This window comes from Caenorhabditis remanei, chromosome I (genome assembly GCF_010183535.1).
Source record: "Caenorhabditis remanei strain PX506 chromosome I, whole genome shotgun sequence".
NCBI classification, from domain to species: Eukaryota; Metazoa; Nematoda; class Chromadorea; order Rhabditida; family Rhabditidae; genus Caenorhabditis; species Caenorhabditis remanei.
Window position 1 is genome coordinate 9,382,237 of NC_071328.1, and position 12,097 is coordinate 9,394,333.

The following is a 12,097-nucleotide window of genomic DNA, read 5'->3' on the forward strand; positions in this document are numbered from 1 at the left end:
ATATATTACGAATCTTCTTTCTTACAACTCCAAATATGTTCACATTTCTATTCATCGATGATGATATCATCTGCTTCGACATTTTATACTTTTAATTTTTTTTATTGTTCTATTTGAAATTGCGCGTATGGTTTCTTGTCAGTATCGCTAGTTAACCTATTATAATTTTTCAAAACAAAAACTAAAAGCCAAAACAAACATTTCCTGGATAACTTTATTTTTAAAAAACCGCATGGAATTCTCACTTTTCAAGCTTAACAATGTTTTTTGCAAGACTTGATCAGAAATCCTATTGCTCTCCGTTTTCCCGCTTTTACTTTCTGTCTTTACATGGTTTCGTTTTTCAGCGTCCAAGAATCTCAAAATGTCTCAAACCCCACCGCCAAAAGACGGAAAAGCTCCAGATGCGATGGACGTCGACGACGCTATTGACGAGGAGGTTTTGAGAATGTCAACAGAAGATCTAAAGAGCCGCATTCATTTATTGGACAACGAGATTCGCATTATGAGAAGCGAAGTACAGCGAATCAACCATTCAGCCACAACTCTCAAAGAACGTATCAAGGAGAACACTGAACGCATCAAAGTTAACAAAACACTTCCTTACCTTGTATCAAATGTGGTCGAGCTTCTGGATCTCGAAGATAATCTTGAGGAGGAGGGTGCCAATGTTGATCTTGATGCTCAGAAGACAAAGTGTGCCGTTATCAAAACTTCTACTCGTGCCACTTACTTCCTTCCAGTTGTTGGTTTGGTAGACCCAGATGAGCTCAAGCCTGGAGATCTTGTTGGAGTTAACAAAGACTCCTACTTGATTCTTGAGAAGTTACCAGCAGAGTACGACTCCCGTGTCAAGGCAATGGAGGTTGATGAGAGACCAACTGAGCAGTATTCAGATATTGGAGGATGCGATAAACAGATTCAAGAGCTCATTGAAGCTGTTGTATTGCCAATGACTCATAAGGACCGTTTTGTCAATCTGGGTATTCACCCACCGAAGGGTGTGCTTATGTATGGCCCACCAGGTGATTGAAAATATTTATTATTATCACAAATAGTGATTTTTAAGGTACCGGAAAAACCATGATGGCTCGTGCTGTAGCCGCCCAAACCAAATCGACGTTCTTGAAATTGGCGGGCCCACAACTTGTACAAATGTTCATCGGAGATGGAGCGAAACTTGTACGTGATGCATTCGCTCTTGCCAAGGAGAAGGCACCAGCCATTATCTTCATTGACGAGTTGGATGCTATCGGTAAGGCGCAATCTGATACGTTACTGAATAACAGTTCAGTTATTTAGGTACAAAACGTTTTGATTCCGAGAAAGCTGGAGATCGTGAGGTGCAACGTACAATGTTGGAGCTGCTCAATCAGTTAGATGGATTCCAACCAAATGATGACATTAAGGTATTGTGCAAAACTCTTAACGATTTTCTTAAACTAAATATCCAGGTTATTGCCGCGACCAATCGTATCGATGTTCTCGATCCTGCTCTTCTTCGTTCCGGTCGACTTGATCGTAAAATTGAACTCCCTCATCCAAATGAGGATGCTCGCGCCAGAATTATGCAGATTCACTCCAGAAAAATGAATGTCAAGTAAGTATTTAATAAGCTTCAGACTAACATGGTGGAATTTTTTCTTTCAGCAAGGATGTAAACTTTGAAGAATTGGCTCGTTGTACAGACGATTTCAATGGTGCTCAGTGCAAAGCAGTTTGTGTAGAAGCTGGTATGATTGCACTCCGTCGTGATGCTACTGAGATTCTTCATGAAGATTTTATGGATGCTATTTTGGAAGTACAGGCAAAGAAGAAGGCTTCTCTTAACTACTACGCCTAGTTATTCTCATTTTTTCCCCTGTCTCTGTTTTACGGTCCCCGTTTTTTCCGATCCCCGATACTTCTCACTCGTTTTTTCTTTACTTTTTGTATTTTTTCCACCACGCTCTTCATTTTTCTCCGTGGAAACCTAATTTATTTCGGATCAATGTGCATAAACGATCATCAGGATTGAAGACACATGTAGATACTGCTGTGGCTGACAACTGTCTTGCAAGCAAATGGCAAATGAGAACTGACAAAAATAAATGGGAAAACATTTATTTTTTCGGATAAGACAGAAAAAAAACGACTATTCGGTGTAAAAAAATCTGAAAATGAAATCTCAAATCTGTTATCAAGAATAGAGTACCGTAGAACCTGTAATATAAGCTTATGTCCTTCTATTTTTCAAACCCTCTGATAGTAAAAGTGTCCGTGTAATAGAGGGGTTCTTCAATTAAAGGGTTTCCTTCTATTTTTCAATTGCACCGTACGACTGTCCTCCTAGTAAAAGGTAGTTCCAATTTCTGGGGTCCTTCTATTACAGTTTGCAAGGTATCAAGTACATCAAAACTTTCACGTTCTTAAATGTTATGTGACACTCCAGCTCGGCCTTTTCAAATTCAAAAATGCTGGGGCGATGAGAGAAAGGTTTTTTATTCATTAGCAGGAAAAGTAAACAGTCTAGTTGATTGGTAATACTATGTTTTCACTGTTTCCGTCTCTCAAAAAGCTACGGCGAAAGTATTCTAAGGATGACCACAAAAATTCGAAAGTGGAGAAACGGAGAGAGAGAAATCTGAAGTTCGTCCACATGATTGTTGAACAAATCACCACGAACTATCAAGAAGAAACGGTTAGTTTTGAAAATATTTTTGTATCAGATGGGTTGTTTCCAGTTTTTACCGTTCGAGATCCAGCAGCATTTGAACAGAATTTTGCTAGAACACAGTGAGGAAATAGGGAGAGTCGCGGTCGATGTGACTGGTGAAACATTAGTCATTGGAGATACTCATGCACAATTTTCTTATCTTTTTGCGATTCTCTGTAACAGCTTATATGTTCACGAAAACGGAGGATATTTGAAACGGAACGTGAAGTACTGTAAACTGAGAAGTAGTACATTGTCTATGAGACGAAATACAACTTTCAGGCTGACATTCCTCGGTGACTATGTCGACCGTGGAACAGAAAGCTTGAGATGCCTCAATTTATTGTTTTGTTTGAGATTCATGTTTGGGAATCAAATACAACTTCTACGTGGAAATCACGAGACCCGGAGTATTAACTTGAAATATGGTTTGAATGTGAGTGGACTTCGAAAGCATTCGACTTCATTAGGTTCCGAAATTTGAGTTTCGATAATAACGCGATAAATTCAGAATAGTCGGCACGTCGAAAAATAAGTTTGACACGTCTATTTCAGAAAGAGTGCACTCGTATATATTCTCAGCAACAAGGAAATGAAATTTTCGAAAGCTGGAACCGTATCTTCAACCACTTGCCATATATAGCAAGAATCAATATGAAAGTTATTTGTATGCATGGGGGAATCCCAAGTGGTTTCAAATCATTGACATTTAAAACGTTGCGAAATGTGAGTTCGGAGATTATTGTCTAGGTTCGGTTGCAGTAGATGAGGCGCTTCGTGATTCGAACTTGATGTGGTTTTATATTATACTTGTCCCTGTCAGGATGCATGGTAAACCCTAGGATTTCTCACCTATTTTGGATACCCTGTGAAAGCCAGATTTCACAAATTCGTTTTTTTAAACAGTGCCTGGACAGGGTGTCCATTTCTCTAGTCCTGGAATCGCTTGATAGTTTTTTTTAAATCTAAAATTTTGGCTTCAGATGAAACCTACAGAAGCTAATTCTTCCATGTTTGCTGTTTTCAATGAATTATTGTGGAATGATCCTTCTCGACGTGCTGAAATACTTGCGCCAGCAAAGTTGAGCAAAACTAAGAAACCAATTGATATTCTGTTTCTTCCAGAGACGCTTTGTTTGAACCTAACATAAATAGAAATACAGGTAAAGTTTTCAATGAAATCGCTCTGAAGGATTTTTGCAAACATTTTGGTGTCGATATAGTTGTACGGGCTCACGAGGTTTGGTTTGAAAACTGAATGGATTAGTGACAGCTTATGGGTTTCAGGAGGTTGTTGACGGGTTCGAAGTGTATGCAGGTGGACAACTCATTACGTTGTTTTCTGCGGTGAACTACGGTAATAATGAGGTATGTCAATTTCTTGTTCGTAGAAACAGTCATATGAAACAACTGTAGAGTCCCGCTGCCACACTATTATTCAAGTCGAATGGAGAGATTATTGTACATGAATACGATCCACAGTTGATCCAAGACGATGAAAGAGAAAAACAGGACTTGAAGTTTGACGAAGATCTTACTGTTTAGTACGGTACTGATACACTGTTTTAGTACTAATACATTATTTTCAGTGAAGAACTGGACACACAAAAACCCATGAATACATGTAATCATTTTTCTGCCGTTTTTCGGATGCAGCATAACTCTAGTACACAAATTAATTCTTTCAGCTGCAATCGCTGCTGTTCCTACTGTGGCTGTTATTGGTTTCATTGCTGGAGCTTATTATCTTAGTGGTAAGCAATACATGTAACTATGATAAATGTGTTCTTTTTTATCGAAATGCCAAGTGTGTACTAGATCTTTATAGCTGAATAGATCCGCTGGACAAATACTGCAAATAAATTATTTCAGACAAGATTTCTGCACCTGGAACAGCTTTGAGTGCGACACAAGATCTTTTTGCTCAAAAGTCAGCAGTGTTCACTCGAGTTGTCAATGGAATCTCTATTAACCAACAGCTTGTAAACGGACCATTCGACGAAGATCAATTGATGAAGGAGCTGTTTCCGTTGGGATCCAACATCTCTCTTAGGCATTTCGGCAATTCTACAATCTCCAAACTTCCTGATGATTTCAAATTGCTGCAAACAGTTATTGGGAGTAAGTGCACTGGAGACAGCGGATGTGGGATTCACAAAATCATGATTGCGGAAATGAACAAAACCGAAGAGATGGATAAAGATTTTCACTCGTTTGAGAAGCTATTGATCGACCCCCAAACACAAAATGGAACTGTAAATTTCACGTCTCAAAACATGACTATAACTGTTCCAACGGACAGTGTGAGAGGCTGGACGACGAAACTCCAAGATCTCAAAAAAATTATGAATGGAAAAACAAAGAATATGGAGACGTTTTTTTGGAAAGTGGGAGAGTTGAAGGAGGTCTTAAAAAATTTCGAAAACACGTCGAAAGAGTTGAAAAAATTAAACGATTTTTTGGTCGACATCCACGACAAAGTCACCGAAAAGCTAAAATGATGTCGTTAATCGCTAAGTTAAGCTCAGTCCAGCAGTTCAAACAAGAATTGGAAACTACGCAGATAAGGTATAATAATCTCGTTTCGCAACTAACAAGTGAATTCATGGTGGATATAAAGTTAAAACTGAAAGAATTGATGTTGATAGGACCAACTTCACAAATGGAAAAGAATCTCACAGTTGGCTTTCCAAATGGATTTGCTGATATGAGACTTGTATTATCCGATCATCAGAACGAATGGCTAACGAACCTTCTGAATTTTGGCAAGGATTTGAAACAACTGACATTGAGACTGAAGCCATTGAAGGAGCTGGTAACAGATGTGGAACCAATCTATAAAAGTTGGAAGGAGATTGATTACGAATCAGCTAGCCATTCTTTATTTGAAATGAACTCATTTGTGGATAGCCTAATTGTTCCTTCAGAAATTGTTAAAGTGCTCGAAGATGTTCACAACTGTATGAGCAACGTTGATCTAAATGATAAATTCCACGTAGATATGGATGCATCAATGAAAAAACTGAATGAAACTACAACTGAGTTGAACATAGTCATAACCCCTATCAGTGTATTTAATCAACCGGAATCTGTCAAAGCAATTGGAGAACTTATCGCCGCCATAAGAAATGATGAAACCGGTTCTTACTCGCGGATCGAAAATGTCAAAACATTCAATATATCTATCAGTATTTTGGAAAATCTTCATACCTCTTTGAATGCAATAAAACTAGAGAAATTTGAAGAGTCACTTGATTTTATCAACACGCTCAAAAGTTTATTCGTGACACCATTCCATAAATGGAGTGGAAAAGTAGATTTTCCGAAACTAGTCTCGTGTATGGGAAAAACACAATTCCAGAAGAAAATTGAGATGTTGAACCTATCGGCGACGAGGCTCGCACTCATGACACCAGAGAATCCTCAAGTTTTAGACATTGATAAACTTATCACTTCAATTGAAAAGCCCAGTCATTTGGTTAAAACAATAAAAATAAAACTTCCGAAACGGTACCGTCGTCGTCGCGCAACCGATAAGATATTTCTGAAAAACGCAGGAATGAGTTCGAAAGATCTTGGAGATATCAATTTGCTTGTTCAGAAACTGATCAGTGTCAAGAAACTAGAGCAACATTTGCAGAACTTGATCAACGGAAAGAAAACTATATTTGATATCATTGAAAAGGCCACTGACTCAATTGAGAAGAAGTCTTTGAAGATGTTGTGGAACGACAATACAGTTAAATCGTTGGAGAATATTCTCAAGATAGCCACAAAACTGGATGAGCGGATCAAAACTCAAAAAAAGATTGAAATGATCACCGATTTCAAAGATCCATTCAATATTGCTTCTGAGGTTAACGAGTCAAAAGTAGATACCAAACAAATGGAGAAAGCATTACGCGGAAAAGTTCAGGACAAATTGTTAGCTGAAAGTCTGAATGCATTGAAAACGTTGGATCTAAAGTTCGCAAAATATGACAAGACGAAAACTGAGAAAGCTTTAAGCAATGTGCAGCAGTACTTTGATTCATTGTTTGGAATCAGCAGAGGAGTCACATCTACATCTGCACAAACGGAAACTGATAACACGTAAGTACTCAGGAGCTGTAGTATAAATTTCTAAGGTCCTTCAGCTATTATTACATTGGTGGGGTGGGTCTATTCATCCTTGCTGCTGGAACATGTGCGGGTATATTCTTCTGCCTAAAAAGAAATAAGAAAAATGAGAATCATACATCCAACAGTAAAAGCACTGGTTCAAAAAACAGTGACGGCAAAGCTGTCAATAAAATGGAACGTGGATTGGCATCTACTGGAAAAAGTTCTTTGACGACGGGCAGCAAGTCGACATCTGTTACTCAATCAGCATCCACAGTATCAACTGCATCATCTACTAACACAGCAAGTAAACCCACTCACCCACAGACAACTAAGAATGCTTCAAAGACATCTAAAAGAGTGAGAACATACAGAAAAGGAGTAGAAGTAATCCCTATCACAGTTCAAGGTGATAGAAATTTTCAGATTATTAAAAACCCAGGTAAGGCTAAATACTGTTCAACTTTTCTTGAAAGTTTTCCAATTTGAAGACGGAAATTTCTTCATTGAACATTCATCTGGTCGGCTAGGATGGTCTGCGAAAACGCCCAATCCGAATATCGAAGTACCTGAAGACACGAAAAAAGAACTTCCCATGAAAAAAATAAAAGATGCTTTCAAAATATTGGACGAAACAAACGTGAGTTTTTTCTCATGAACAAAATTTCAATATATCCACATAGTATTGAATAATATGCCACAAGAAATTTTGACCAGACGCTAACTTTTTTTCAGACCGCATCCCGTATTCCTAAGACAATCAATGCCACTACGACTACACCTACAGAAACCAAGAAGATTAATGTTACACCTTGGACTGAAGCAGTGGTGAGCTCGTAAAAATATGTTTGCTCTAGATAGATAGAATAGAATACACCAACTGAAACTTTAAAAAAATATTTCAGCTCATCAATAGCTACCGAAAAGAGGAACTGCAAGCAAACATGCAGACATTAGACCTCAGTAACTGGCAAAGTAAATTGAAAAAGGAAGTATTTGTAATCGGAAATAGTTTCGACAATGTCTTGGTTTGTGCCATTTATATTAATTCGAAAAAGGTTTTCTGTTCAGCCCGCGAAAATTCAGTCCATTGAAGAACCATTGATTGACGCGACTCAAGAGAGTGAAGTTTCGACAAAAGTTTTAAAAACTGCTGAATCTGTCATTCCAGTCAAAGCTTCTGGTTCAAATATAAATACCGCTGAAGAATTTGAATCTGCTGAAAATGCGGACTGGGATGAAAAAGGAAGAGAAGCTGAGACCCAGATGAAAGAGCTCTTAAGAAAAACCCGACTTGGATCCGTTCCTCTAAAGAAATAAAGAATTTGATGATGAACATTGATTTAAAAAACACATTGAACAATTGTCTTGATAGTAAATAGCTAGTTCTTTCCAAAATATTACTTTATTAACAAACGTAACTCTGGCTTTGAGTAAATCAATATCATTTACATTTATTTTTTAATCCGAGACAATTATTTTTTGAGGGCACACGAAATGTTTGTAGCCCGAATGGTTGCATCGAAGGTTCCAGAGTAGGCAACTTTCATCCAATTACCGTCTTCACACCACAATTGAGTTAATTTGAATGGATTTTTGAGCTGAAAACCAAGAATAAATAGAAGAAGAAACAACCGAAAACTCACGGTGGCACCGCCGATTTTGATCGTTCCGTTTGCATAAATTGCTGCTACTTCAGCAGGTTCAGGACAAACAGAAATGATTGACTCGCATTCTGGATAAGTGGTTTCTGGAAAACTGAATGAATATTTATCCTTGAATGCATTGAAGACAGTTGGTTTGTTTGATTGAAGCCAGTTATCATCGAAGAGACCACGTTTAATGCAATCACAATCTGAAAGATTCTTGAAGAGATCTTCTGAACACTGCTCTTTTTTTTCTAATTTTCAGAACGCACCCTGTGGAAGCAAACATGGAGCCATATTAACTTCAGAAGGAATAATAACAAGAGAAAAGAGGAAAAGAGCATTTAGAAGAATAAGAGAAGGATAGAATTGCATGGTTGGTTTCATGTCGGAATTCAGATTTTACGCTGTTTATATTGCTTTAGAGAGTCACATAATTACATTCAAAATGATAATTAGTAGCTTGTTGGAATATGAATTTGAATGAATTCAACAGGGGAAAATAGGGAATAAATCAACAACAGTACAAAGATTGAGAACAGAATAGAAGAGAGAGAGAGTTTGCAGATAAATTATGCTTTTTATGGTGGGAGGAATCAAAATAACAGATGGATTTTTAGTATAGAACAGTTAGGAGAAGAAGCGAAAACGATTTTTGCTCAAAAGACAATGCTAGAACTTCAAGCTTTAAAAATCTCTGGTTAATTATTTACCGAAAACTTGAAAGTTCTAGATTCCAGAAATTTGTTTTTTAATAAACTTCAATTGTTCAACTATTTTATTCCAGATTGAAATAATATTGGATTGAAATCATATTATGATAATATCAAGTTTTCATCTCTTCTTGCGATTCTTTCTTTTCTTCTTCGTGACGTGAACACATCCATTTTCATTCGATTTACTTTCCGCGTTAGGACTACTTCGATATTTGATCAGATAATAAACCAAACTATTGAAAAGTAGAGAAATGAAGAGAACGGGAATTGCAAAGGACTGAGCAAGTGTTGTATCTGAAAAAAAAATAGAAAACGGAAATAAGAAAACAACTCACATTCGAAATATTCGAAAATAGTTTTATTCTTCCTTCTGTATGGATTGAAAAAGAAAATAAGAGAAAGAACGAGTTGAATGACCTGTAGAAACAAATATTGAAGGTTTCGCAGAGTTGTTTTTGAAAACAAACTTCTGCATAAAATGAAGAAACATTGATTCCATCCAAGTAGGGAAAAAGTAGAGAAAGGAAACGACCGTACTAAAAACACATTCGTATTTGATACTATCCTTATAAAGGATATATACCTGATACATTACCATAACCACGTAATTCATAAATACTACAACTATTTCATGTGATGGCTTAGTGAAGTACGAGACATTAAGAACCAGAAGACTGAAATTCAGAAATATGTGAAATATTAAAAATTAAACTAACCAATCAGCTAGAAGAGCTATCAGAGTTGGGATGAAACTGAAGAAGCTCAACCAATAAATTACAGATTCACACTTCTTAAAAACAATATTACTTCCGATTAAAAAAAAATCAGAGCTACTCACTTCAAATGACATTCCCAGAACACTGCTCAATTCTGGTTGCTTGGGTTTCCGGCTGATTTCGTCATCACTGAAAAATGAAAACGAAACATAAAAAGGGTCTATCATTCAAGGTTCCTCTTACCTGAACAAGAGAAATATACAAGTTATTAAAGAAAGAAAAAGGAAAATATAGACAGAGTAGGTTTGGGCGATTACTGTATCTGAAAAAAAACTAGATTTGATCTCAGAGCAAGTTGTGAGCTCGCTACATTTCAATTTTTCCAAAAACATTCCCGACGATTTCCAATGATTCTCAATGAAAGGATTATGAAAATAGAGGACTGTGAAGTAGGCTTGAATACTCTGAAATTTTTAAAAACTTTTACAAATCTGAATTGTTTTCCGTTTCCGGACCTCGATCAAAAACAAAAATCCATAATTACTAGGGTTGACACAGTTAAGAAACATACGTCCGATAAGAAGATGAATAATCTGAAAATCAGAATAAATTCAGTTTCACATAACAAAACAGATGGCCACCTGATAAAAAAGAAACATTAACGAATGGATTGAAACTACTACTGAATAAAGATCCAGAGAAATTTTCGAAGATCCGACATTGTGGAAGCTGAAAATTAGAAAAATATAGATGTTAAATTTCTATATTCTTACTCGAAAGCAACGGAAAAAACAACAGAAACGATGAGAAGAATATGGACATTTCCAATCAATCCTATCGCTTTCTGCAAATTCGTAAAAATTAGATGAATAGACTGTAAACGACGAAACCAACATCAAATGGAATATTAAACAGTTTCAGAGATGTCATTGTATCAAGATGTTGTCAGAAGACAGGAAAGAGAAGAAGATGATTCTGTTGGGGCGATTCGTAGAAGATACACGTGTAGGTTCGGAAAGTCACACGTGGAGTGCGAAGGAATCAGGCAATTGAGAGCAGGGCACTCCGCGTGGAAGTTCTTCTGAAGGTTTCTGGTTTACGAAGTCAATCTTATTTCATTGTAATTGAGCTTCAGTTTTTCTTCTTTGCTTGTTTTTCTTCTTTGCTTGTTCTTTGTTTGGCAACCAATTTATAATTATTTATGGAAAACCGTTTTATTCAAATAGTGTTCAAGTCAATCTGAGTTGTATTTCCATGAGACATAGTAGTGGATTCCTCTGGTTTCTGACTATCTTTCTGTCTATCTTTCTCTCTTCTTTCATTATTTTTCAACCACAATTGACTACCTAACCATCGATTACTACACGGTCCTGGTTTCGAAGTATGATTCAAATCTCTGTTCAGTGACAATAATGTATCAATTCCATCATAATAAATGGCTTCTTGATAGCACATGATTTCTCTATTTTTCCCACAATCGTTAGTTATTTGGAAATTTGCAGTGAAGGCGTCCTGAAATTCAGCAACTTTTGGAAAGGGTTTTCATCCAAAACACAAGAATTTACCAATTTTCCTTCTTTGATTGGTCCAACATGGATCGGTTCCAGAGTAACATTTATAGGAATGTTTCGATTTGAAAAGAAACCATAATGTTTAAAAAATGTACTTTCACGGAAAGCTTCTCTTCGTATATTTGTAAGACAAGAGTCATAACGAGTCAACAGTTGTTCATAACTGAAACATTATTTGTGTCAATTAGAGCAATTTTGGAAATAAAAAAAAGAAAAACTCACATGACTTCATCTTCAAAAACTTCAATGAATACACAGACGGATCGATTATCAAGGCAGTCGAAACTGAATTCCACTTTCAAATTTCGAATGTGTTCTAGTGAAAATCCGGGTCGAAAGCATATCAGAAACAGTAAAAACACGTTTAGAAATCTTTCAATCTTTGTGAAAAACACCATCGAGTTGAGGAACTTGAACAATATTGAGAATTTATTTTGAAACGGAATTCACAAGAAGAGGACGTGAAGTTATGACGTGATAGTTTCGTTTCATTTGTACTGACGGACACAAGGTCGTTGTAAAAATCAAAACGTTATAACGTTATAAATAAGATGTGTTTCTGGATCTGTTTGATTGGAATCATCCACAGCCACAATGAGAAATTCGGCTTGAAAGATCATCTAAAATTTATTTTTCGCCGATTCTCAATGAA

At 36.7% G+C, this 12,097-nt stretch overlaps 6 protein-coding genes across 6 annotated transcripts; 2 read left to right on the top strand and 4 right to left on the bottom strand.

Annotated features, from left to right (window-relative positions):
• Window positions 1-364: 364 nt before the first annotated feature.
• Window positions 365-1,843, top strand: GCK72_001956 (uncharacterized protein; the record flags this gene model as incomplete). The annotated part of the gene is made up of 5 exons (XM_003115102.1): window positions 365-1,025; window positions 1,070-1,255; window positions 1,303-1,409; window positions 1,455-1,600; window positions 1,651-1,843. 5 exons carry the CDS (start codon window positions 365-367, stop codon window positions 1,841-1,843), a joined length of 1,293 nt encoding a protein of 430 aa, XP_003115150.1.
• Window positions 1,065-1,774, bottom strand: GCK72_001957 (uncharacterized protein; the record flags this gene model as incomplete). Its single annotated transcript, XM_053723204.1, has 2 exons — window positions 1,065-1,278; window positions 1,629-1,774. 2 exons carry the CDS (start codon window positions 1,772-1,774, stop codon window positions 1,065-1,067), a joined length of 360 nt encoding a protein of 119 aa, XP_053591849.1.
• Window positions 1,844-2,638: 795 nt separating the features above from the next.
• Window positions 2,639-8,116, top strand: GCK72_001958 (uncharacterized protein; the record flags this gene model as incomplete). The annotated part of the gene is made up of 13 exons (XM_053723205.1): window positions 2,639-2,680; window positions 2,724-3,131; window positions 3,983-4,063; window positions 4,112-4,239; window positions 4,285-4,319; window positions 4,384-4,449; window positions 4,568-5,082; window positions 5,229-6,787; window positions 6,832-7,238; window positions 7,288-7,436; window positions 7,532-7,624; window positions 7,702-7,824; window positions 7,868-8,116. 13 exons carry the CDS (start codon window positions 2,639-2,641, stop codon window positions 8,114-8,116), a joined length of 3,855 nt encoding a protein of 1,284 aa, XP_053591850.1.
• A 155-nt stretch (window positions 8,117-8,271) lies between these two features.
• Window positions 8,272-8,817, bottom strand: GCK72_001959 (uncharacterized protein; the record flags this gene model as incomplete). Its single annotated transcript, XM_003114744.2, has 3 exons — window positions 8,272-8,397; window positions 8,443-8,651; window positions 8,715-8,817. The coding sequence occupies 3 exons, from the start codon at window positions 8,815-8,817 to the stop codon at window positions 8,272-8,274; spliced, it is 438 nt and encodes a 145-aa protein (XP_003114792.1).
• A 459-nt stretch (window positions 8,818-9,276) lies between these two features.
• On the bottom strand, window positions 9,277-10,804 carry GCK72_001960 (uncharacterized protein; the record flags this gene model as incomplete). The annotated part of the gene is made up of 10 exons (XM_053723206.1): window positions 9,277-9,452; window positions 9,696-9,832; window positions 9,875-9,948; window positions 9,997-10,063; window positions 10,118-10,196; window positions 10,245-10,338; window positions 10,390-10,467; window positions 10,516-10,603; window positions 10,648-10,718; window positions 10,769-10,804. 10 exons carry the CDS (start codon window positions 10,802-10,804, stop codon window positions 9,277-9,279), a joined length of 900 nt encoding a protein of 299 aa, XP_053591851.1.
• Window positions 10,805-11,092: 288 nt separating this feature from the next.
• Window positions 11,093-11,843, bottom strand: GCK72_001961 (uncharacterized protein; the record flags this gene model as incomplete). The annotated part of the gene is made up of 3 exons (XM_003114834.2): window positions 11,093-11,386; window positions 11,440-11,608; window positions 11,668-11,843. 3 exons carry the CDS (start codon window positions 11,841-11,843, stop codon window positions 11,093-11,095), a joined length of 639 nt encoding a protein of 212 aa, XP_003114882.2.
• Between the last annotated feature and the right edge of the window lie 254 nt (window positions 11,844-12,097).